Below are 27,533 nucleotides of genomic sequence, written 5' to 3' on the forward strand. Positions count from 1 at the left end.
TTAGTGAAAGGCTGATTTCAGTATATGGCAAAAGTACTTCGAGAGCAGCTGTCTACAGGTGTTCTTTCTACCCCTGCCTTGACACCCACAATATTGCAAGTATCTGTGGTTCACGAGGAAGAAGAGAAGACAGGAAAATGGGAAGGAAAGAAGCAGCCTGAGGTACTTATTTCTCAAAGAACAACTTAGCTGGCTGTACCACCAGTGAATACACACAATCCCAAATCCCAGTCAGCAAAGTTCTGCACTTTAATTCTGCCCTCATTCATCATAGAGGCTCCTCGTCAAGTAAACGCCATCACTCATTTTAACTCTACTTTCCCTTCCCAGTGCAACATGTCAGTTCCATCTGCCGCAAAAAGCAGACATCCCTGCCAGTCATCTGTTTTATTTCTACTTCCCATTCCGTAAGTGCACAGAGCTGTGTGACGTGACATCACGCAGTGCCCAGACTAATGAAACCAAACGAGCCAGATGACCATTCACCTGACTATCCACTTTCAGTGAGCTCTGTACTTGTAATGGAAATTCATTGACACCTTCATCCCTTAGCTATTGACCAGCCCCTGGCCTGTGAACCTCTTGGCTTTATGGAAAGCTAAAAATCACAAGGAAATGGTTGATAATGTGAGTAGTATACCTGTACCATTTGCAACTTGGAAAAGAGGAAAGCTTTTGAAAAAGGAATGTGAGAACATCAGTATAACATTATCATTTGTGGTCTTTTCTCTGCTGATCGGTACGTGTTCTGCAATGGTTGCTGCAATTACCCCGACATTCCTCTCGCAATCGTGCCTGGCTTTGCTGTCAGGAAAGAGTGGGAAAGAGAAAACTTACAACGAACCTGTCGTGACTGATTTGGTAGCTACCTGCGTATGCAATGACATATGGCTGCGTGATTCTGAATAGTGAGAGGTATGTAGTGGTAAGCTGGCATTCCTGAATGTCAGCACAGATATATGTAATGACATAGATTTGGCTGCCTTTAGAGGGGAATGTGCTTATATCAATAATGTTATTGTGGCACACATGCAGGTGCATTAATAATTAACTGTACAGAGCGCAGCTTCAGATTACTGATGGGGGGTGTTCTACTCCACCCACTCAAAGCCCTAAGAGCAATTGGGATTGTCAGCAGTGTGTCTGAGGATGTATTGTGCAGCATCTGAGGGTAACAGTATAGCCTGTGGAACATGTAACTTGAGCACACGTGTGGCATCGCTGAACTTTTTCCAGCTCAACGTCCAGGTAGCTGGGAGAAAATTTGTTTTGTTTAGCTTCCCACTGCAACTTCAGTGTGCACGCAGAGAGCTTCCAGGCTCCCAACAGGTAGAGGATACCTCTCTCCTCACTAACCCATCAACCTGGGGCACCTGTGCTGTCAGAAAGTTCGAACAGCTCACCCTTAACACCGATCTGCTTTGGCTTTTGGCAAGCTGCAAGAATACTGGAGCAATTTCCAGCTACGAAACAGCCTTTTAAGGGGGTACAGGCTAGTTTTAATGAGCCAGCTGGAACTAGTGCTAACTAGTCCTGTAGTTGCAAAGGCAATCACTTAAATCACGGTATCAAGCAGGCAGTGTGAATTCCATGCAAGGCCTGCACAGGATCAAATAGGCACAGGGCAATTACACACTCTGATCCCAACACAACTTTTCTCACACTATCCAATTTCATCCTCTGTGTATTTTGGTGTTCCTTTCAACAGAAATCAATTCCGATATCCTTGTGGAATCTGCTCACCATTTATTTTTTTGTAAAGTTGCTGAATTAGTTGCAGCATCTTAATTAACTCCAATTGCCTGAAGAGAAACAGATTTGGCTGGTTGGCACAATGCCGAACATTTTAAACTCTTCTGAACTTGCTCAGTAATACTGCCAGTAACCATCAAGTTAATCCTGGAGCTGGAATATAGAATAAAAGCACTTACAGAGATGTCAGAATCATAGTTGTATATTACAGCGATCACTGGGGCTGATCGTTCATAAATTGGTTTCTGTTTATACGCAGCTGTTCATTGGCCACATAAGTGTTTGTTTCTAGCATGGAAATTCCAAAGATCAAGCATCAAGATATTGGAAAGCGCATGATGTTCAATTCAAAGGAGAAAATTACTGTCTTGCCAAGCTGCCACGAAGAGTAAATGTGAATTATTGTTTCTAAGCTTCCAAAGAAACATTCAGACCCAAATTAAAACTCAAAAAGAAAAAATATGCCAAACAATGCTTCCAATATAAAAAATGTACTTTGTATGTTGAAACATTTTCTCGAATGTGTAAGTACCTCTTTAGTTAATATATTAGTTCAAATGATGGGCATCATATATTACTGGATTTTCACATGTTGCTGTTTATCACAGCAGAAGATACATATGGCTATTTAGCGTACTGGTGATGATCTTCCAGAATCTTCCATCTGAGAGGGGCTGGAATCTGACAGGACTACAACTAAAAGCTTATTATTTTCTGTCTAACTGAACCTGAACCACTCAGTTCTGCCTGCTGGTTTTCAGGAGTGGAGGAAAGGATGTATGTATGGAAGATTAGGGATGAAGAAAACACTATAGAATGGGAAGAGAAGCCACTTGTGAAGTTTGCTCAAATACACGGAATAATGGCCTTTAGCAGAAGAAATAAATCTTACTGGAGTGTGGCAATGTACTCAGCTTGGACTGAACCAGCAACAGACGAAAGACTATGCACCTAAAAAATGGGTCCTGTAGCCCCAAGCTTCCTAAACACCCACCAGTCCTGACAGGTCATAGACTTGAAATTCTTTTCACAAATCTGTTGAGTTTTTCTGGTATTTTCTGTTTTTCCCTCTGATAATGTAACACTTTTGTTCTGTGGACACCACTTATGGAAAGACTCTTGTACTGAACTACGTCTGGAATCGAACTGTAAACTGCAGACACCTGTTGGAAATGGCTGCAAAGCTTTTTCCTAGCTATGGCAGTCAAACAGCACCTGGGTAATCGTATACTATCCCTTTTTCTATGCCCAAGCTGAATTCCACTTAAACCCCCTTTATGATATTTCAGACAGCTGAACATGACAACTTCTGAAAATAAATGTCACTTTTTATCTCTAATTCTGTGTTTCTTCTTCTCCCTCAGATATTTCTAAAACAAAAGTAGGATATGAATAAGTGAACAAATATTGTGAATAGTTCTCTCAGCCCAGCGAGCCTGCTCTGCTGTTCTGATTGCAATCTCAACTCTACGGCTGTGCTTACTCTGGTAACCCTCGCCACCTTGCTTATCAAATGCGCATCTACTTCTAACTTTCACGCAAGTTTACCATCTTGGTCAACGAGTTTGAAGTGTGCAGGAGGAATTTCCTCTCCTTTCTTCAAGGAAAATATTTTTCTTCAGTTGCCTGCTAGTGCTCGTCAGAGAGACTGTGCAGCATCTCAGTGGGAAATGCTGCAAGGATGAACTGCCCTACAAATGACCAGCAGAACAGGAGTATGTATATCTTTGCTCTGAACTTAATGGCTTCTTTAAACTATGCTCAGCTTTCAATATTTAATTCCTGTTGGAGCTTTTGAACAGGACACTTTTGGGATAATTGCTTTGCCAAGATCCCGCCAGCACCCCTATCAACATTTGCTTCATAAATCTTTCAAGGTGTTCACCTGAAGTTAGCGAATGCTAATCTACTCAAAGATCAATCTAACCCTTCCCTCCTATCTATATTGCCCTCCATTTTGCTTTCAATCATTTGCCTGCCTACGCGTTTCTTAAATGTCCCTTGTGTATCTGCATTCCATGCACCTACCACTCTCTGTGTAATAAAATAACAACTTAGTTCTAACATTCCCCCCCCCACCCCCACCCCCGGAACTCCATGAGAGTCACAGGAGACTGGAAGTGCATACAACAGATTTCTTGCTCGGGTGGTCCTTGTTCTGGTTGAGGAGGAGGCAGGCAGAGCAGCAACAGTAGCTGTAGGAGAGATGCACTGGTGAAATGAGAAGGTGAAATAGGGTGCTTCACCTACTACGGGCATTATGGAGGAATATTCTCATAATTCTGCCAAGGGGAAGATGTCTTTTTCCTTCTAAATGAAGTTAGCCAGCCAAGCTTTGAAAGAGATGCGAGCTTTTGACACCTAATAACATCACTGTTATGAAAATATAATAACATTGTTGTTCTAAATGATGGCGAGTTCTCCATTTCCCATGTGCCCTCTGGGTTTCTGGGCTCTGTTGGAATGGGTCAGGGTCCATCCGCCATTTTGGACAACCAGTTGATGAGGGTGTTTGCAAGGCTTAATGTTGGGCTTGATGCACCATCAATAACTCACTCTGAGACGTAAGAAGCGAGATATCGGCTTTTATTGACTGGAAGAATGAACAACACTACATCCTGGGGAATGAGGCTGGGCAACAGGCCTCAGTCGCCTTTATACAGGGGTCTGTGGGAGGAGCCATAGGAGCAGTCAGCAGGGCTCTGTGGGAGGAGCCACAGGAGCAGTCCAGACAGGTATATGTAGTTCACCACATTACTGACCATGGGCAAATTAAATTTGTGCTAATTGCCTCAAAGTGTCAGGATCTACCTCCGTGACATTGCCATCTGAAAGCCTCAATCATGTCTTTGTTGCCTTAATACTTTACTACTACGATTTATTCCCTTAGCCAGCTCTCACTAAAATTAGTATGGTCCATAGCATGTGGTCCAAAGCCCAACCATCATATATTTATCGTATCTGTGTTTATAGATCTACACTGATTCTCAGTGAGTGGATTTAAAAATCCTTATCCTTGTTTTCAAATTAATTAATACTTCTATAATTTGTGCCGGTGCTCTGCACCCTGAGCTCTCTGTGCTCCTCTGAAATTGGTCACTTGGTCATCTCCAGCTTCTGTTTCTCCATCTCTGGGAGCAGATCCTCTCTTCAATTTCCTAAACATGGAAAACTCCTAGGCTAATTGTAACTAGAGCCAACATATCGGTGTGTGACTGAGCTTTTATCTGTCCGAACCTTTAAATCAGCAAAACAATTCTTTCTTCAGACTTCACAAACTGCTACAGGGCCTGGAAATGCCGTGGATTCTGGTTAATTGGGGCAGCCGCTTATTTTTGTAACTCTTGAAGAACAAAACCTAACTAAGAAAATAGCCAGGCCACCACCTGAGACATTATGTGCAAAATTAGGTCAGGGGATTGTTGTGGAACAGTTTCTAACTAGTGTCAGTTGTGGCCGTAAGACACCGTTCTGGACCTGGAGCGAACGGATTTGAAATAGCATCTGTTCTGTGTGTTTGTGTTCCAGAAACACTAATCACTTACTGATAGTTGACAAGAAATAAGCAGTAATACAATTCTGAACTGTTTTGCTCACTGTGATTTCAGATGCCATAAATGACCGGGAGTGAAAGTGATATGAGTTCACTACTTCAACAAGTTACAAACAACAAAGAATTTGAAGATATTGACAATCATCTTGAATGTTACAGTGAAAATAAAGATTAAGAGGATGGAGTCATCAAAAGCATTGTATGAAGGCAGCCCATTATCTGCATTACAATTTTCACAGTTCAAAGTATATTAATTATCAAAGTATGTGTACAATATACAACATTGAGATTCACCTTCTTGCTGACAGCCACAGAACAAAGAAACACCATAGAACTTGTTTAAAAAAGTCCCCCACACAACCAAACTATCAGACAGGTTGAAAAAAGAACAAATTGTACAAACAGCAAAAAGTGAACAAATAACGCACACAAAACATTAAATATCGAGCTGTAGGGTCCCCAGAAGTGAGTCCAGATTGAGAATCAGAGGCTGTGGCTGTTGCCACTACCATGAGTGGCCGAGGCTAGTAAAGCCAATCCAGGAGCCGATTGCTGCGTGCACAGTCTCCGTGTCAGTCAATTCAGCACTGCATCGTTACCGGCAGACTACAGCCACAGATCCAGTTCGACGCTGAAGCGCCTCGATCAAATTGCACAAATTGTGTTCAGGGGCGAGGACAATAAACATCAAACCACAGCTGAACGTGAGTCCACAGCCACATGCCGCTGAAGCAATCGAACCTGCAGAACGGGACTCAAGACTCCTGCACCTTCCACTGGCAACAGTGAGAGGGAGACCAATCGAACGCAGGCAGACGACACAGAACACCTCTTCATTTTCCGCTCTTGTTATCGGCTATTTTAATCGTGCTCGATGCTATAATCGGCACGGCGTAACGGAGTTGGACACAGGTTCATATTCCACCATTAGAAATCGACCCACTATATACCCTCAGCAATGGCTGTAGCTGCACTCCAAGCCAAATACCCCAGGAATCGCAGATGCGCCTGATTGTTCAGTCAGCCCAAAAATACATTCTAAAGAGAAATTACAGGCTGCAATTGATCCCAGTTCAGAAGAAGAAGGAGAATATTTAGATGAAGAAGAGTATCCAGTAGTTTTGCAAGCTGTCTTCAAGATGTCACAGTGGTCAATGGTGCCATCTTGCCAGAAGACTCGAGGTATCTGTGCCGATTTTGTCCAGTTATGGTCAATCGAAAGAACATGGCAGCATACACTGGATGAATTCATCAGTCAATAAGTATTAGGAACTAATACAGTTTTATGATACTACAGCAGTATTGGGAGTGTTCTAATTTGTTCTGTATTTCATATAAATACATAATTTGTTACTCAGTCAAATGGTACTTTCTCTTTGTTATACTTTTTAAACTATTTCCATGAAACTTCAGCTTATTAGGGCAACCGCTTAATTGGGCCAAAATGTACTGGTTCTGATATGTCCGAATTAACCAGAATCCACTCTATTAAATATTGCTTTAGTCCAATAAATACTTCAATTTATTTGGCATCTAGCTCACAGATAACAGATGCTCCTCTTAAACAGCAGAATTGAAAGTAGCGGAGACCATTCCTGCTGCCAAATGATTTATCCTCTGTAGACACGTCATTTGCTATATCATTGAGGTCTAATGTGGCTGGACAAGAGATCAAGCAGCTTTGCAAGCTGATTGATTTCCTGATCTGCCTATTTTATATATTCTCAGCCTGCAGAAGTGTCCCAAATTGTTTCTATTGATTTGAGCTGCAATATATACATTCAATATCAGATATTGGAAGCAAACCCACATCCTAACCAGCCAAACAGCAGATGCCACATAGTCAAGTTTTGCAGTAGAAATTTAATAGTTTCAAATTTTGTAGGAAACTTCATTTAGCAGAAATTTTGCCTGATGACCTATTCATTACCGACAGCCGAACTTAAAGAAACCTTGCCCTTTGAAAAATAATACAATCATTATGATGACAGAAAGGAGGAAAATTGAATAATTCACCTGATATAGTTTTGACATTCCACTTAATGCTTAAACAATTTGAAAGATGCTGCAAACTTCAAAGTTAAGGCAGCAGAAATTTCGGTTTGCCCATTTTAATGCCCAGGGGACGCACAAAGTGTATGCCTTGTGCCTAACTGGTGAGGTCCAAGGTTCTCTGATATTGTCCCTCACGCTTTACTTGAACAAGGCAAAATCTGTCAATCATTGAGTGGGACTGGGAAACATAGCAATTCAAATTTAAAGTAAGTGATAAAACCAGAAAATATTCGCAACACTGTACAAATCAGGCAACAACTACGGGGGAAAGAAAGGCAGTAATGATCTTGCATCAGAACTGGAGAAGTCGCTCAGCTGTCTCTGTGTGTTGCTGCAAGCAAGATTTTCATTCCATCTGGCTATACATCTAATTGCGCATCTGACAATGAATTTGACTTTGGCTTCAAATTTGAGTAAGAAAGTAAATAAATGTGTTTTGAATTGCAGAAAGGCAAGGAAAGGAGAGACAGCCGACATATCTGTGGCAGGTGTAGACCAGATTTGTCCAGCTGAAAAAGAAATTGCTTTCTGTGGAATCTAATTAATAGTTGCTGATTTGTCTGGAGGACAGAGGGAAATGAATAAAGGTAGTTAATGGTGAATGTGAGTTGCTGTTCTTTGAGGTGATTTCTGAGCATCATTGCAACAGTGTTGGAGATCAAAGACAGAGGTTAGACCTACTTGACATGCACATTACTTACTATTTTTACTTTAAATTTTCAGCATCTGTGGTGTTTTGCTTTTGATTTAAATGGAAGAAAATGGGACAGTGGGTGCATTCCTCCTTTTTCTGCATCCACATTGAACGTATAAATTTGGAAATAATTTTCTTTTGTTTCAGACCACCACCTCTGGTTTCATTGAATGAATCTGGTGCTATCTTGCAGTGGAGTGCCTGTGACTCACATTTGACCACTTATGTGGTAATGGAATGGATCTAATACTTGTTTCAAGTGTTCACATCCTCTTGTTTCCTTTACACTTGTGGCAAGCAGTATAATCCTGGACAATTATATGTGTATCTTTACTCAGTCGATTCTTGCTAGGTCATTTAGCACATAAAATGGACCATACAATCATGTAACAAAGTTGTCAGAAAAAACTTAAACCAGCATTGCTGGAAATCTGCAGTAATCAACTTGATGTTAAGTACCATAATCTAAATCAGTCTTTTAGTGACTTAATAATTTAAAAAACAAGCATAAAACAAAACATATTTTGGAACACTAACTGTGTCAAAGCCTTGTTCGTTTGAGAAGGAGTGCAAAATCTTACTTCTGACTTCATTCCTATTCAGACAGATTTTGTTAACTGGCCTAAAATTAATTTAAAAATGATATTTAATGGGACATTACTATCCCCATGGTGGAGGCCACCACAGGAATGCACAAGTCTGAAATGATTCAATTACCTTAGATAAAAGGTTTATGCACCCCGTTCTCTTTCCGAAGCCTTCTCCATCAGCAAAGCCAGTCTTCAGGATGAGCACAAAGGTTACAGCATTAGGCTGTTGATTTTTATATGGAAAGGAACTGACAATGGGTTTTGGCATGTATATAGGTACAGCAAATAGCTACATGACCCAACAATATCATGGCTGCAGCTTTGAAGGGTTGTGCCCCAGAATCAGAGGGGCCATTACTCAACTCGTTCCCACATAGTGTTAGCACTCAGAACATTGAAAATTGCCTTTTAAACCCTACCTGGGAAAAGCAGGACAATCTAATTTGGCTCCTCCCCAACCTGCCAGTCATTAGCAAGGTGTCAGAGGGTTCATGCAGTAGTTACTCACCAATAAGCTGCTGACTGATGTTTAGTTTAGGTATCACCAGGACTAAGTAGCTCCAGACCTGTCACAGCCTTTGTCGAAACATGGGCAGAAGATCTGAAATTGAGAAGTGCGGTGAGAGTAACTCAATTTAACGTACAATTTAAATTGAGTTATTTAAGCTTTTCATTTAACTTTTTATTGTTAATTATTTTAATTAAAATATAAAAGGTGGCATTTAATTGATTGGTTAAAAAAGTGTATGGGATGCTATTTTTTATTGCTATGCATTGTTCAAGATATATAGAAACTATATAGGACTACCTACACCACAGCATGATTCCTGAGTGCCCTTCGGATGTGGTGGAAATGTTCAAACTAGGGTATGATGGTATACTTGTCCAGTCTGGAGTAGCTGGACTTAAGACTGCAGATGCGAGTCGTTAAAAATCTTGGATGATAAGCGCAGTACCAGGAATTAAAACAAACAGGATATTAAGTCCCTGCTCCAGGAGGGAGGATGCGTCTGGGAGTAAATTATGAGACCTGTAACAGGGAATAAAGAGGACTCATGCTGAGAGACAATTGACATATCTTTTCAACAATTGATCATGTCCTGACTGTGGGATGCTAAACAAAGTTATGTGAAAGTTGTTTGTCTTGCTGGATAAATATGAGCTCTGTATCACCTAAAATTCAGAGCTCTGGTGGTGGTAGAGACTGCTGCAGACTCTCCATAATATCATGTTAATATCATAAGACAAAGGAGCAGAAGTTGGCCATTCGGCCCATCGAGACTGCTCTGCCATTTTATCATGAGGGGCTCCATTCTCCCATTTGGTCCCACTCCCCCGCCTTCTCACCATAACTTTTGATGCCCTGGCTACTCAGATACCTATCAATCTCTGCCTTAAAATGTAATCCATTATGTATTCTGTATTTAAATATATTTTAAGAAAAGAATTACTTTTAATAAATTTTAATAAACTCTTAAAACAAAACTTGAACTCACTCTGGTGTTCTTAGTTAGTGTTTCCATGACAGCAGATCACATTAGGAAAGGCGTGATTGCACTGGAGAGGGTACAGAGGGGATTTATGAAGATATTACGGGGATGGATTATTATAACTAAGAAGGGCAACTGTATAAGTCTGGGTTGTTTTCCTTAGAACAGACTGAAGGTAGATTTGTCCAGAAGATTATGAGGGACAATCTTAGAGTAAATAAGAATTCTGTTAGCAAAGCACTGAAAAACTGAAGTGGAGTAAATGCTGCATAGTTTTTTTAAAATATTGAGGGTTGGATTAGAGGAGGCTAAGAAAGATTTTTTTCCATCTAGGAGATGGTAATCTGGACTCAGTGTCTGAAATGGCATTAGATACACTTAGAAAATACTTGGATGTGCATTTGGAGTTTGACCTGAGGAGATGTGGACCTGGCGTAGGAAAGCACGATTGGCTCGTTTGAGATCAGCTTGGATGTAATTGGCCAAATAGCCTACTGTGAGTGTGACACCAAGAGCCCAAGTGAAACTGAAGTGGATGGGATTTAAAGGGAAAGATCTCATCGAGTTGGATAGAGGAACAAGTTGAGGAATGAGTTGGAACAAGCTAGCATAGAGGAAGATGATTCCGCTTGTTCAGAGTTGATCATCTTACTCACCAGACATGGCTGCATCAGTCACTCAGGGCACTGTCCTGGACTCAACCATCTTCAACAGAACTGGTTAAGCATGTTCACTGATCATCGTACAATTGTTTGTTTCCATTCACAGTCCCTCAGCACCTATTTGCGTGTAACAACACCTGAATATCACTCAATCCTGGATGAATGCTTGGTAAGCAAAATTGCTTCTGCACACGTGTCAGGCAATAAAAATCTCCAAAAGAAAATCTAAATGGTTCACTTGGCACCTCATCATCAACATTCCAGGCAAAAACATAACTGGACAACAACATAAATACCATGGCTACAAAAGCTGATGTGAATCTAGGGTAACAGGCTCCAGGACTATAGATGTATAATTATCTATAAATTATAAGACAATAACATGGCAGAGATTTGTTGACAGTACCTTCCAGTCCCGTGAATTCTACTATCCAGAAGGATGAGGGCTAGCAGGTTCAGATGGTAATGTACTGATTAAGCTTTTGGACCAATTATCCAGAGGTCAAAGTTCAACATGCAAAGCCCAAGGGCAAGAGAACCACTGCCACCATGGCTGTTAATTAAATAAATAATCTGGAATTAAAAATAAAATAAATATTTCTAGTAGACCGCCAGCTACAAGATTATTGTATAGAAAAGCACCAGAGGGGTGTGGGGAGGGAGTGTCCAATAGTTATTCTCAGCATTGAATCCAGACCCCATGAACTCTTATGACATTGGGTCAAACAAGAGCAAAGACACCTCCTGCCAATCTGATTATCACCCACGGTGTCTGTGGGCAGACAAGTACATGTTCTTCCCTATTCAACAAGAAGCATAAAAGTAGTAAGGAGACAGATGAGGGAGTTCAAGGTCCATTGCCAAGAGTGGTTTGGTAGCCCTGTGCACCAGGTTGGGTTGGGCATGGGAGTATATAGAAAACAACAAGAGGGATAAACCTTTTTGAATTTACTAATTCACCAGTGGCAAATGCCTTTGTCTATTGCAATGCTGTTAGAATAGACCTGTGGAGGAAATGCCTCTATTCACACAAAGGACACTCTTTGTTGTGTTCTGTGGGACTATGAATGTTAAATAGGATAGACTCAGAACAGACCTGGCATCTCTAAATTGTGTGTCCATGTGACATTAAAGACATCAGCAGTCACTGAACTGTACACTACTGCAACCCATATCTTTATGGCCCAGCATAACTTACATTCTAATACTATGAAGTCAAAGGATTTAGTTCTGGTTCAATGAAGAATGCTGTGAAGTGTGCCTGGAATGTCTGCAAATGGGATACCAACTTGGTGAACACAGGACTACATGAGAGAAAAAATGGCAAAACAGAACAAGGTGCAACGAAGCTAAGCAATGTCGCAATCAATGTATCAGGTCAAACTCTGCAGCTGGACCATATCTAATTGTGAAGGATGGACAACTGAATACTTAACAATTGGAGGCTCCAAGAATATTCCCAGCCCACCACTGCAGAAACTAGTCAAATTCAGACATATATATCCGAACGTTTTCACAAGATTATTTGTGGGCTGCAGCAAAAGGCACCCCAATGCTCTACAGGTGTTGGCTGGAATTTGATGGGTGTGGAAAAATTGGTTAAAGCTTACTCTGTGCAGGTTTATAATTTTTGACCAACTTCAGATCTACATTAGCTGTACTCCTAAATAACAAATGCTTGTCACTACAGAGACGTAATTCCTGGCATTCTTATGGAATGCTGTTGCAGGAAAGCAGCATCCATCATCCAGGACCCATACTGCCTACATCATGCTCTCTTCTTGGTGTTGCCATCAGGAAGAAGGTACAGAAGCCTCAGGGCTCACATCATCAGATTTAGGAGCTGTTAGTACCCCTCAACCATCAGCTTCTTGAACCAGAGGGGATAGCTTCACTCAACTTCACTTGCCCCATCACTGAACTTGCCCCCAATCCTCATCACATTCTACAGGGGTTGTACTGAGAGCAGCTTGAGTAGCTGCATCACTGCCTGAAATCGGAAATTGCACCATCTCGGATTGCAAGACCCTGCAGCGGATAGTGAGGTCAGCTGAGAAGATCATCGTGGTCTCTCTTCCCGCCATTACGGACATTTGCACTACACGCTGCACCCGCAAAGCAAACAGCATTATGAAGGACCCCACGCACCCCTCATGCAAACTCTTCTCCCTCCTGCCATCTGGGAAAAGGCACTGAAGTATTCAGGCTCTCACGACCAGACTGTGTAACAGTTTCTTTCCCCAAGCTGTCAGACTCCTCAATACCCAGAGCCTAGACTGATACCAACCTACTACCGTCTACTGAGCCTATTGTCTTTATTGTACTGCCTGCACTGTTCTGTGTACTTTATGCAGTCCTGTGTAGGTCTGTAGTCTAGTGTAGTTTTTGTGTTGTTTTACATAGTTCAGTGTAGTTTTTGTATTGTTTCATGTAGCACCATGGTCCTGAAAAACGTTGTCTGTTTTTTACTGTGTACTGTAGCAGCAGTTGTGGTCGAAATGACAATAAAAAGTGACTTGACTTGACTTGAATTGTCCTCACAACCTTTTGGCTCACTTTCAACAACTTTTCATCTCATGTTCTCAATAATTATTGTTAGTTTGTTTATTTATTTATTTATTCTTTTGTATTTGCATAGTTTGTCGTCTTTTGCACATTGGTTGTTTGCCTGTCCTATTGGGTGCAGTTTTGCAATGACTCTATTACGGTTCTTAGATTTACTGAGCACCAGATGCCTGCAAAAAAAATTAATCTTGGGGTTGCATATGGTGACATATATGTACCGTAGATTCCGGACTACAGAGCGCACCTGATTTTTAGCCGCTGGCACTAATTTTAGAAATAAAATCATTTTTTTAAATGTAAAGGCCGCACCGGATTTTAGGCCGCACCGGATTTTCGGCCGCAGGTGTCCCACGTTGTAATATGAGATATTTACACAGAAAGATATTACACGTGAGGATTTTTTTAACTTTTAATTAAATCCATATGGTAACAAAAACAAATACATATTGCAAATGCTTTTTTTCGAACCGTGCCCGTACGCGGCTACTTTTAAATATACGTTGCGTATACTTCTTTACTGAACAACATTCCAATATCTCCTAACGACTGGTAAAAAATATATATACTGCAGCCTACCAGGAAAAGTTATTGATACCTTTAACTTAAAAGCAGAGTTCGCTCGGATCCAAAGCCGCTCGCGTAATGCCGCTCCCCCCCCTCCTTTCCGTTTCATCGCAAACGGCATTTAAAAGCAGATTTCGCTCAGATCCAAAGCCGCTCGCGGAATCCGCTCCCCCCTCCGTCCCGTTTCATCGCAAACGGCATTTAAAAGCAGATTTCGCTCAGATCCAAAGCCGCTCCGCCGCTCGACCCCCTCCTTTCCGTTTCATCGCAAACGGCATTTTCCCACAAGACGCCGCGAAACCGGGTGTGTCGTCATAGCATCCCGCGATGTAGTACAGAAAACAAATATAGTTTAAACTAAGAGGGTAGGTAGCACAATGCTTCGAGTGTTTTCCATGTTGATGAGGGTGAGTACAAATGACTGATTTACAATAATTTAATTGTGAAAGTGCGCTTGATTTATCGTACAATTTCATTGGACCTCTGTGAACTACTCATCAATTTTATTGGTCTACTGTTACGAGGCAAAATGTTTACGAGGCGGCATGAAAAAAAAAATGCATTAGCCGCTCCGGATTATTGGCCGCAAAGTTCAAAGCTGTTCAAAATGTGGGAAAAAAGTAGCGGCTTAAAATCCGGAATCTACGGTACTTTGATAATAAATTTACTTTGAACTTTGAACATCTTATGAAATTGTACTTATTTTCTTTCTTGCCAAAGTAACAGGTGAAATAAGCCACTTTGCCCATTTCTATTTCTGGTAATGAAATTCAATAGCTTCTCACAAATGATACCCTTCTCCCTTTCTTCATTTGAAAAATACAGAGATATGTTCAAAATTTTAATCTCTGCATGTTTAATTCCTGATTTAGAATCATGTGGAAAATCATTTGTAATCTTCTTCAGTGAATGATTAAGTCCTAGAGATCAGATTCAGTCTCAGGATTTTCATTTACCATATTTTTAGAGCTTCCATTAATTTTTTAACTTTTCTCGTGGGAGCTCAGAATGGTATGCTCGAACTCATGCCAACAACTGGATGTTTTCAAATTCCAACCCTCATATCTTCAGATCCATAAAGCTGTTGAAGTATTCTTTAAGATAAAAATGGATTATTAGAGTCTGGCTGATTATTCCACTGTCGGCTGATACCAATTTGAAAGTTCACAGGAAGGCAAGGAATGCACAGAGGAAACCGTCGCAAGTAACAGTTAAAGGTGAGAAAAATCTGGAGGCTTGCATGATGTGCATGATCCAGTAAACATATGTTAAGAGAAGGCAATTACAACGGTTTACATTATTGATATATTCAAGGGAGGCACAGTAAACATAACTAATGTGAACACAGTTGTGGATGGAAGAGAAAAGCCCCAATTTTCAACGGGCATTGCTGCAGTAAGCCCGGTGAGAGATTTAACACAAGGCCAGATTCACCAGGTTCTGGCTTCTGATTGTTTCCACCAGGCTTCATGTGGGTGGAACTTTCACACCAGAGCAGGGCTGGTCTGGGAGAGAGAACCCAAGAGTGGGAGTTCTCTCATTCTGTCCTTGGAGTCATTAAATGCCATTACATTTAGGGATGCATTCCAGCCTGCCAGCTGCCGTCAGGATTACAGACAGGCTGTGTTCTAAAGGTCTCAGCATCCACAGTGTAGCAATCACATCAAAAACAAAAAGCACAAAATATACTTGTGAAAATGAATATTCTGCTGAGATACTTTTAACTGGTCAGAGATATTTCAGTTATTGGTAATCGGGACAAGATCACAAATTTATTACGTTTTGCACAGAGACTGCAGGTCTAAATCTTCATTATTTCAGAGACAACTAAGAGGAGTTGTAATCTTGAGAGGTAATCGGACCTTTTAAATGCATTTTTTTTAATGAGAGAATAGCGTAGTTCCAAAGGAAACTGTGCCTAAAACAGCAGTTATATCCAATTCATTGATAAACTGAAAGATAGCATTTGACCTAATTTTAACAGCAATATAAACTTGTTCTTAATGTTAAAATGCTACACCAATTCTCTAGGAGATTTTGCGCTAATCTTATTTTTGAACCAAGTTTTTTTTTCCTTTTAAAGTGTAGAAGTGCATTAAAGGTAAAACACTGTGCCTCTACAGTTGCTAATTGTATTCTTTCTGGGGGAGTCCCCAAGTACCTTTTCAACGCAGAAAGAAACATTGATTTGTTCTACATATATAATGGAACCACAAACATTTTCAGTGTCTGCTCTTTTTGAAGTCTCTAAATTTTATTTAATTTCCCTCAAAAATCGGATGCTCAGCAACATTCTGCAATGCTTCATTTTAGGAGAAATATTTAAGGTTTAAGTTTAATATCATTACACTCTCTTTATCCATCTGAGAGCCTCCTGTATTAATCCAAAGCAACGTAACCTGCCTTATGTTTGTTGGGGAAAGTACATTCCACTCCTGACATTCATTTACTAATCATCGGAAGTATTAAGAAATCCAGGAGTTACATTTGCTGACAATTATTCCAGTTCTGTCAGAAATACATAAATTATTCATCAAAACAGAAAAACAGCCCAGCTGTGGTCTGTACACTGAGAAGTCACATCTGGACTTGCTTCATTCTGCAGTTTGCCAAGAGAATCAAGCCTTAAAACTAAAAATTATCATCATTTTCAAATTATCAAAGATTTTACATTGAAACCGAATGCATTTTGGTAGATTTCTTGAAGTCACTTACCACCTTCAGGCAGTAGTCGCTTGCAAATGCAATTACTCAGAACTTTTGGAAGATTATTCAAAGACCGAGTTTCGCTTCAGAATAAGGATCATATCAAATGCTTCTTTAAATATTTCCAAACATGCTTGTAGAAAGGTCTCAGTTGTAAGTGATTAGTTGCAGGTTGTAACAAACTAATGAGTGCAGCAGACTCTGATACATTCACTGTCAGATTGATCCCATGCATTACTCATAAGAGCTACAAATGGACAATCCTTCCTCTTTCCCTTCCAAGCTCTCCACCCACCCCCTGCCTCAAACTAAAAACATTTCCACAGCCATTTTTGGCAAATTGTTTGCTTGCATAGTTTAAGAATAACATAATAGGCCAGATTATTTTATCAAAGGAGAGCATGACAGTCAGAAGAAATTAGGGTTGCCTGAAATAGTACAAATAGAGCAAAGACAATAGGGCAAGTTGTAGACAATTCTGAGTTCAAAGTTTATATGCACAACACTGGAGATTTTATTACTTCTTTACCAATACGCGCACGAGTAAGTTTATAATTTGTTTATAAAGTATTTAAGCTAAACTGTGTGTGAAAATGTAATAGATTAATCAGATTTACTTGCCTCAACATGTAGACATGTTTCCCCTGAAATGTTTGGCAGGAATATAAATGTACTAGGAGCCATTAAAATAACGAGTTATAACCCAGAGTTAGCTACACTAGCCCAGTAAAAAGAATAACATTAAATCATGACAGAATTATTGGAGACCAATTAAATTGTAAATTCCAGAACAAAAGGCAACCTATTTCAATGAAAAACGCAGGCATTCGGGATCATTTGTATTTTTGGTTTAGAGTGGAGAACAGAACATTTGGAACCTAAAATAAACAGAAGCAGACAGAAGTCATTTGATCCTTAGAATCTGCTCAGCTATTCATCAAGATCATGGCCGATCTTGTACCTCAATGCATTTTTTTTCAGCACCAACCTTATATTTCTCGATTCCCAATATCCAGAACTCTATTTGTTAATGTCTTGAATGCAAAGAATGATTGACCTCCAGAGTGTACTGGATCGAAAAGAGTCACCGCTCTCGGTTTTCAGTCGAAAATGGTCTGTTTGAGACTGTGGCCTTTGGTTCTAGATTCCTCAGCCAGGAGAGGCATACTTCATTTATCTAGCCCTGCCCAGCACTGCACTAATTTTGTAATTTTCAATAAAATCTCCTTTCATTCTCCTCATATAGTAAATGCAAGTTTCCTCATATACTGAGGATATGCAATCTTTCCTTATACAGTAAACTCACCATTCCTGAAACCTGTTTAATGAATCTATGCTGTGTTCACCTTATGACAAATATATAACTTTTTAGTGTAAGGAAATCAAAGTTGTATATAATATTCTAGCTGTGGCCCCACCAAGGTCCCTTTTTGAGTTGAACACATCTTTATACTGATATTCAAATACAGAGTCACGGCAAGGAAACAAGCCTTTCAGCCTAACTGGTCCTCGCTCACCCCGATGCCCATTTAACCTAGTTCCATTTGGGTCATGTGTTTGGCCCATATCGCTTGAAACCTTTCTTATCCACGTATCAGTCTAAAAAACCTTTTAAATGTAATCTTACGTTAAAAGCCATCAAACTATCCATAAAGATCTGCTCCTCAGCTTTTTTTCTCCAGTCCTACCGTAAGGGTTTCAGCCCGAAATGTTGACTGTCCTCTTTTTCTACATGCTGCCTGGCCTGCTGAGTTCCTCCAGCATCTTGTGTGTGTTGCTCGGATTTCCAGCGTCTGCAGATTTTCTCTTGTTTATCAATCTAGAAGATATAACTTTCCTTTATGCAGTAGGAGTGCTGGAGACAGGCGGGATAGGAATGACAGAATGATGTGAAATACACCCAACAACTAAGAGACAATTGTTTTACTAACTTCACAGTGTCATCAGTTGTCAGCTACGAACAAGAGAGAATCTGCAGATGCTGGAAATCTCGAAGAGGTTGTCAGCTTGGAGTTTCTATTGACTTTTAACACCTTCATTGTGAATGGTGATTGATCTCACAAGTAAGGAATTCAAACATACTCAATTTACCAAATGGTCAGTATCTGGAACCGATAAGCCATTTCTATATAAGAATAGCAGAACAGTGTGGTAATAGGAGGCATGATTTCACTTGTGCACGAGTGAAATAAAGGGTGATTGAGTCATGAGTATGTGTGTATGTTGTGGATTCAATTATTTTATTGTATTACTAGTGACAATGTGCTTGATGGTCAGCATTGATTCATTAGGCTAAATTATTTTATAATTCCATGACCATGTGTCTTCCTAATTTCTTCCTGTATCTGCATTCTGGCCTTTATTGACTTGTGTACGAAGGTGTCTGGATCGCTTTGAAATTTATTTATCCCATTTATCCCATGAAATTTATTTATTTATATTTTTCTGGTTTGTCCTCCAAAGTGTATTATTTCACATTTTTGCATACATTCTCCAGACACTGTGTTCTCAACCACTTACTCAGCTTTGTATGTCTGCTTGAAGCTTTTTTTACATAATCTTGTCATAATCCCTCCAAGTTTTCATTCATTGTCAAACTTGGAAGTATTAGATTTGGTCTCTTGAGCTAAATTATTGATATAACGTACAAATAGTTGGGGCCTGGACACTAATTCTTTTGAAAATCGTAGGCTGCCAATTTGAGAATGATCCACTTATACCCAATCTTTTTTTATCTGTTAATTGCTATTTATTTATATTGATATTTGCACAGTTTGTTGTTCATTAATCCTGTTTACAGTCACTGTTCTATAGATTTGCTAAGGATGTCCATAGAAAAAAGAATCTCAGGGTTGTATGTGGTGACATGTATGTACTCTGATAATAAATTTTACTTTGAACTTTGAACCAGTTATCAGTCTGTCAAACAAATCCCAGTTTTGAATGCTCTAACCTTATTGCCCAGTGTCTGTGTGTATAATTCCATTTTATTATGTTTTGAATAAATCAAAGCTATCACAGATATTCAGATAATCCACAGGAAAAGCTTATGAAAAGAGTGAACAAAATACTCCAATTGGTTCATTGGCCCAGTGCCTATTTTACAGGCATGATATAGGCTCCTGAGTTCCCCATAAAATGGACAAAGAATGTCCAATGATATACATAGAATCATGAGTCATACACTATAGGAACAAGTCTCCTCAAATCGCCTTTAAATTCCTCTCTTTGCATCCTAAACATGTGTCTTCTGATTCTAGACATTCCTGTCCTGGGAAGAAAGCTATCCATCCTCTTTATAACCTCCATGCTTTAAAAACCTCTGGAATGTCACTTCTCAGCCTCTTGTGCTGTAGTGAAAATAAACTCACTCCATCCAAATACTTCTCATTACTACAGCCCTCCATCCCAAGCCACGTCCTGGCGAATCTCTTCTGCACTCTCCCTTTCTACCTCATTCTTCCATTAGTGTAAAATATTTCACTGCTACATTACGATGAAGTTTCTTCCCAGATATCCAGGCCTCATGCTTTTGCAAGTCCTGCTCTTGTTGTAGGGCTCTTTTCTGAAACTGGATGAGCCGAGCAATTAACCTTCAAAGTGATAAAGAACAACAATGATCATTTAGACCTCACTGATACACAAAGAGTTATTTGTTTTACTTTCAAGTTGCTGGATATTTGGTATTTTTTGCTGTTTTCTTTGCTCATGCACTTCATTGAGAAGTTCCTCATCCAACTCCTAGTACAGGAAGAGATTAAGTTTTATCCAACTGAAGATTTCATCCTCAGTCCTCACCAAAGACTGTCCCTAGCTAATGTGCCTATTTCTCTGGCACCTGCATGATGCTGAACCAAATCATTCATAACTTTGCTGGCCAATTTGACCCAGAGCCAGACACTGAGCTCACACACAAACTGTCTGCAAGGTCACTAATTTCTAGTTCTGTATTACAACTCGATTCAGCTCTTGTCTCAGCTAACCTGCTGCTGAAATAAACTTGGCTAGCTTTGCTATGTTCAGATTTAACCTTTACAAAAGCCAATGTCAATTTACTTAATGAAGTATATATGTGTTACCAGATTCATTTTCTTGCAGACATTTACAGGAAAAAAGGAATGCAATAGAACTTTATGAAAAACCAGACATAAACACACAAAAACTGACAATCAATGTGCAAAAGAAGTCTATCTATGCAAATAAAAAAAACATAACTGGGAATCCACATTTCCTGCCACTCCTTCCTTCTATTCAAACAACACTGCCTAAGACTCTGTGATCCATTTCCTGTGCTCTTTCATCTATTCACTCATTCAATAATTACTGAACTTGTTTCCTGGACCAGTAATATCACACTCTTACAAATGTTCCCTTTGGTTTCAGATCCCTCCATCTCCTTACCAATGTCACCTCATCTACCTTTAACATCTCGGTAATCCTCCATTTCTGGCCACTTGTCCATTCCCTTTTTTTCAAATTATCCCATCATTTGTCAGTTTTGCTGTCCATGCTCAGGATCACCTCTTGGAATTCCACCTTTCAGCTCTCAAGCTTCCAACTAGCAGATAGTTAACTCAGCACGTTGGGTGCATGAAGAAGCAAATCCAGTCCTCACTGTATCCTCTATGTACCCGGCACTTACTGTATCCTTTATGTACTCACACCTTATTGTACCCTCCACCCAGTTTTACTGTGTCCTCTACGTACCCAGTGCTTACTGTACCCTTTATGTACTCACACCTTACTGTATCCTCCACCCAGATTTACTGTATCCTCTACATACTCGGTGCTTACTGTATCCTTTATGTACTCACACCTTACTGTATCCTCCACCCAGATTTACTGTATCCTCTATCTACCCGGTGCTTACTGTATCCTTTATGTACTCACACCTTACTGCATCCTCTATGTACACAGATCTTACTGTACCCTCTACTTAGATCTCACTGTATCCTCTATGCACCCAGACCTTACTGTATCCTCTACCTGGATTTACTGTATCCTCTATGTATCCAGATTCAGACAATGCCTCACTGATGGGCCATCAACTGTTCAAGTATGTTGATTTTTTTCCTGAAGAAGACGGCTCCAGCAGAATACACGACCAAGGGCGACACCCTCCAGACAGTTCCGAAAGCAACTTCTTTTACGTCTCCTTTTTCTTTCAAATATGGGAGCTTGTGATCAACATTTTTGTGGTGTGGTTTCGGGACGAGTGAGCAGTCTGGTGCTTTGCTGTCTCTGAGAGGGTTTTGTGAGGCTTCGAGTGGCCTTAAAGCAAGGAAGCCTGGAGATGTGGTGCAAGCCCACAATGATCAACTCCATTTCTCGCCCGTCTCGCCGATTAAAGTCTGAGGGGGATTGAAATCATCGAGATGAATGCAGAAGGCGAGCGGGTGTTCAGCACCGTCTACCAGCCTCTTGCTCGCTGCTGCCGGAGGAAGGTGTCTGCTTGTGAGGGTCTCTCTCCCTCTCTCCTACTGTTCCTGATGGAAGATCCCTGCATTTGAATGTATCCTCCCTCTCACGATACTGTTGGAAAATGATGCCAGAGCTCTGGGTCTTGGGAAAGGTTTATTCGATGCGGTTTGTGGATCGGACTCTATTGTTCCCATTACGATGTGCTTCCGGTTTCTGGTTGCTGTTTTGTTGCTATTTTGGGCAATTTTGATTGAGATGGCCTGCAGATAACAAATTCAGCTGAACTGAACTACTCTTGTGTTTTTACTCTTGTGTTTTTTGCTCATTTTTTGTTGCTGTTGGCACAATTTTGTTTGCGTATTGGGGGTGAGTTTCAATGTTTTTCTCTAAACTGGTCCCATAATTTTCTTGGTTTCGTGGCTATCGTGGGGAAGACGAATCTTAGTGTTATATACTGCACACCTACTTTGATAATAAACATACTTTGAATCTTGAATGTACACTTTCCTCCTTTCCTAGTCAGGGAAAGCATATTAAAGCTAGCTTTTAATTGTTCCGACAGTGGTATATTGTAGAGCACAGGTGGAGAAAGTCAATCAACATCGTTCTTTGAAAGCATCTGGTTTAATGGAATAACAGATCCCTTGTGGTTAAATTAAATTGCGATTGCAATGCAAAGGTTTTGGTATTGTACTTCCATTTTCTCTCAGGCAAGATTTTAGAACCTATGAGGGCCCTGTGTTTTTCAAATGCAAGGTCTTTAAAAACTATTTCTTTGTTACTACTTTGCAAGCTGGGAAAGGGAGTTGTACATAGCCATTAATCACTTCTTGAACATGTTTGGTGAAGAAAATGACTACAAGCAAACTAGCCACACAACCAAGGAAGTATTAATTGTGAAGGTGCTTCTACGTGTTTACCATACTTGCTCTCTCCTTTTCATTCTGCGTGTACATTTAGTGCATGTTCTTGAATGAAACCACAGCAATAAGCGATTTAGCTTCCTTTGAGCTTTGCCAGCCCCACTGTTACAATTTTGACAGAATCCCCCTTTAATGCTGCTGGTGATGAAAATAGAGGGCGGGATCATGAGGTGCTCCGGTGAATTTTACACATTTATCACGTGTACACTGAAATATGAAAATGCGCAGTGAAATGTATCGTTTGCATTGAAGATGTGCTTGGGGCATCCTGTAAAGGTCGATGTGCCAGAATAGCATACCCACAACTTACTAACCCTAACTTGGATGTCTTTGGAATGGGGGGGGGGGGGAATCGGAGCACCCAGCGTACATATGTACTCCCTAATGTACCCCATGGTGCTGGTGACTGCTGTCAGTTAGGAAACACACTTTGTGAAATGTATAAAGGTCATTGAGTGCACAATGCCGGCAGCTTTCCTTTCTTGTCATTGCTTTGCTTGTTGTGGTAAAAACACAAGAAAAAGATGTCTACTCCACTGTTTAAAAACATCATAACAGATATTTTACCTCTTCTTCACTCTGGCTTTTTGTGATATCTGTCTGGTTCTTTTATGACCATAAGATATAGGAGCAGAAGTAGGCCATTCGGCCCATTGAGTCTGCTCTGCCTTTCAATCATGGGCTGATCCAATTCTTCCAGTCATCCCCACTCCCCTCTCTTCTCCCCATACCCTTTGATACCCTGGCTAACCAAGAACCTATGTTTTCCTTAAATACTCCCAATGACTTGACCTCCACAGCCGCTCATGGCAACAAATCCCACAGATTTATCACCCTCTGACTAAAGTAATTTCTCCACATCTCTGTTCTAAATGGATGTCTTTCAATCCTAAATTCGTGCCCTCTTGTCCTAGACTCCCCTACCATGGGAAATGACTTTGCCATATATAATCTGTTCAGGCCTTTTAACATTCGGAATGTTTCTATGAGATCCCCCCACCCGCCCCATCCTCCTGAACTCCAGGGAATACAGCCCAAGAGCTGCCAGATGTGCCTCATACAGTAACCCTTTCATTCCTGGAATCATTCTCGTGAATCTTCTCTGAACCCTCTCCAACGTCAGTACATCCTTTCTAAAATAAGGAGCCCGAAATTGCACAGAATACTCCAAGTGTGGTCTCACGAGTCCCTTATAGAGCCTCAACATCACATCCCTGCTTGTACATTCTATGCAAGAGTTCCTTTTAGTACCTTAAAGAGCCATGCGCACACCCTAAAAAGCTAGTTCTTAAGAAAAAGAAAGTAATTTGCCTTTCAATGTGAAGGGTTTGGAATTTTAAAATATGGAGGTTCTTGCCACAATGGTGGTTTTGGTCTCCTTACCCAAAAAGAAGATGGCAACAACGGAGAGGGTACAGAAGCGATTCACCAGGCTCATTTTTTGGGATGAGAGGCTTGTCCTACGAAGAACCTGTAGTTCTTTTGGTTCAGAAGAATGAGGGGTAAGCATATTCAAACATATAAGGAACTAAGTAGGAGCTGGGGTATTTTCACTCCTGGGTGAGCCCTGAACAAGGGGACATAACTATAAGATAAAGGGCCAGTCATTTAAAACTGAGCTATTAAGAAATCTCTTCTTGCACAGGGCGGTCTCTGACACTCTCTGCTGCATTAGGTCGTGGAAGCTGGATGGGTAAATATTTGATAGATCAAGGAATAGAGGCTTCAAGAACAGTTAACCACCCCTCAACCATCAGGCTCTTGAATAAAAGGGGATAACTACACTCAACTTCACTTGCCCCAATATGGAAATATTTCCACACTTTCAAGGACTCTTTACCTCATTATCTCATCTTCTCATTATTGATTGCTATTTATTTATATTTGTATTTGCACAATTTGTCGTCTGGTTGATCTTTCATTCACCCTGTTATAGCTACAGTTCTATAGATGTGTTGAGTATGCCCACAATAAACTGAATCTCACGGTTATATGTACTTTGATAATAGAATTTACTTTGAACTCTGAACAGAGGGTCATGGAGAAAAGGCACAGTAAAGGAGATGAGACTAGAATGGATTAACCATGATATTATTAAATGGTGGGGCATGGTTGAAGGATCTGACGTTTCTTGTATTCTTGTGATTCAGTTAATACTTACTGCTTTCCTCTTTGAATATATTGGGCGACTGAGCCTCACAACCCAATTGAGTAGTCAGAATCAGAATCAGGTTTAATATCACCAGCATATGTCGTGAAATTTGTTAACTTAGCATCAGCAGTACAATGCAGTTCGTGATAATATAGTAAATCAATTACAGTTAGTACGTATATGTGTACAGGCCGGCTGGTGGCCTAGTGGCATCAGTGCTGGACTTCGGAGAGAAGGCTCCCGAGTTCGAATCCAGCCGACTCCCTTGCACGTCTTCCATCCATGCTGGGTTGAGCGTCGAGCTTGCAACTCGACATCGTAAAAATAAGAAAGCCTGCTTAAAAAAAACACCGTCACGACGGCGTCCCGATGACTCCACTCGGAGTTAAAGGCTTTCTTCTTCTTCTTCTTCTTCTTCTTCTTCTTCTTCTTCTTCTTCTTCTTCTTCTTCTTCTTCTTCTTCTTCTTCTTCTTCTTCTTCTTCATTTGTGTATTAAAGAGTTAAATTTAAAATAGTGCAAAAGCAGAAATAATAAAAAAGTGAGGTAGTGTTCATGGGTTCAATGTGCATTTAGGAATCGGATGGCAGAGAGGAAGAAGGTGTTCTTGAATCACTGAGTGTGTGCCTTCAGGCTTCTGTATCTCCTACCTGATGGTGACAGTGAGTAAAGGGCATGCCCTGGGTGATGGGGATACTTAGTAATGGCTGCCGCCTTTCTGAGGCAGCACTCCTTGAAGATACCTTGGGTACTATGGAAGCTAGTACTCAAGATGGTGCTGACTAATTTTACAAGTTTCTGTAGTTTCTTTTGATCCTGTGCAGTAGCCCCACCTCTCTCCCATCCCATACTCGACAGTGATGCAGCCAGTCAGAATGCTCTCCATGGTACATCTGTAAAAGGTTTTGAGTGTTTTAAATGATATACCAAAACCCCTCAGACTCCTAATGGAATATAACTGCTGTCTTGCCTTCTTTATAACTGCCTCGATATGTTGTAACTAGTTTAGAACCTCAGAGATATTGACACTCAGGAACTTGAAATTGCTCCCTCTCTCCACTTCTACTCCCTCTATGAGGATTGCTTTGTGATTCCTCATTCTACACTTTCTGAAGTCCAGAATCAGCTCTTTGGTCTTACTAATGATGAGTGCAAGGTTGTTGCTGCGACACCACTCAACCAGCTGATGTATCTCACTCCTGTACGCCCTCTTGTCTCCATCTGAGATTCTGCCAATAATAGTTGTATCATCAGTAGATGATACTGATGATATAGATGGGGTTTGAGCTGTGCCCAGGGTGTAGAGAGAGCAGATCAGTGGGCTAAGCACACACCCCTGAGGTGTGCCAGTGTTGATTGTCAGCGAGGAGGAGATATCATTACTAATCGGCATGGATTATGGTCTTCTAGTTAGGAAGTCAAGGATCCAAATGCAGGGGAAGGTACAGAGGCCCAGGTTCTGTAGCTTTTCAATCAGGGCTGTAGGAATCTCATAAATGCACTACATCTCAATGAAGAAATTTCTTCTCATTCCGGTCCTGTATGGCCAGCCCCTTATTTTGTAACCGTGACCCTCTAGATTCTGCTATGGGAACATGATTCTTGCATTTACTCTATCATGTTCCACAAGAATTTTGTATGTTTTCTCGAGTTCACTTCGCGTTGTCTAAATTCAGACTCTCCTCATACCACAAACTAGGAATAAATCTGGTGAAGCTTTGCTGGCCTCTCCCTATTGCAGTATACTCTACCTTAGTTAGGGAGATTGGACCTATGTACAGTATTCCAGATGCTATCTCACAGGGCCCTATATAATTGGAACAATATTTCTACACTACTGTACTCAAAAACACGTGAGATGTGTAGTTTATGTTCCTACTTGCCTGGTCAGCGCACATGTAAACTAAGACCGATTTGTATTCTAGTGCACGTCGGTTCCTCGCAACACTAATACTTTTCACTCTCTCCTCCTTTTAAAAATGCCTATTTTTTCTACTCAGGATGACCTGTATCTGCATTCTTCTGGCCTCCTCACTTAGTTGGAGAGGCCAAGTGAGGCTGGTCACTTGGTCACATGATCTCTTAGCTGGTCTAACCCCACTGAAGACACTCTGCATCCACATCACAACTACGTTGCCACAGTGATTTGCAGTGTCAGTGTAGTGATCCTCTCGTTGGAGTCATTACTGTGCCTAGTGAACAGCTACCATCTCAGTACTGATCCCTTCTAAACAGAATATCTTCTCAGCCTCAAACTGAGCAATTATTACTTAATCTTTATTTTCTGTCCGTTAATTAATACTCAATCCTTGCCAAAATAGCATTGCAACCCTATGCTTTAATTTTGTTTAGTGATCTTTTTGGTGCATCTTGTAAGTGTCCGTCTGTTAGTCCAAATATCGTATCA

The 27,533-nt window shown here is 40.6% G+C and overlaps 1 protein-coding gene across 4 annotated transcripts in view; it reads right to left on the reverse strand.

The window, feature by feature from the left end:
• c1qtnf7 (C1q and TNF related 7) overlaps positions 1 to 27,533 on the reverse strand; it is an 89,391-nt gene that overhangs the window by 41,565 nt on the left and 20,293 nt on the right. The window contains exons 1-4 of one of the 4 annotated variants that reach the window (XM_073064976.1): positions 16,641 to 16,860; positions 10,791 to 10,913; positions 9,153 to 9,245; positions 1,744 to 1,905 (exon numbers count right to left, since the gene is read on the reverse strand). The exons of 1 other annotated variant lie outside the window; for it this stretch is intronic. In XM_073064976.1, coding sequence (XP_072921077.1) covers positions 1,744 to 1,783 — 40 coding nt within the window. In that variant the 5' untranslated portion in view covers positions 1,784 to 1,905; positions 9,153 to 9,245; positions 10,791 to 10,913; positions 16,641 to 16,860. Of the gene's footprint in view, positions 1 to 1,743; positions 1,906 to 9,152; positions 9,246 to 10,790; positions 10,914 to 16,640; positions 16,861 to 27,533 lie in introns of those variants that run through there. 2 more of the 4 variants (XM_073064977.1, XM_073064978.1) reach the window with 2 other exon arrangements.

This window comes from Hemitrygon akajei, chromosome 13 (genome assembly GCF_048418815.1).
Source record: "Hemitrygon akajei chromosome 13, sHemAka1.3, whole genome shotgun sequence".
NCBI classification, from domain to species: domain Eukaryota; kingdom Metazoa; phylum Chordata; class Chondrichthyes; order Myliobatiformes; family Dasyatidae; genus Hemitrygon; species Hemitrygon akajei.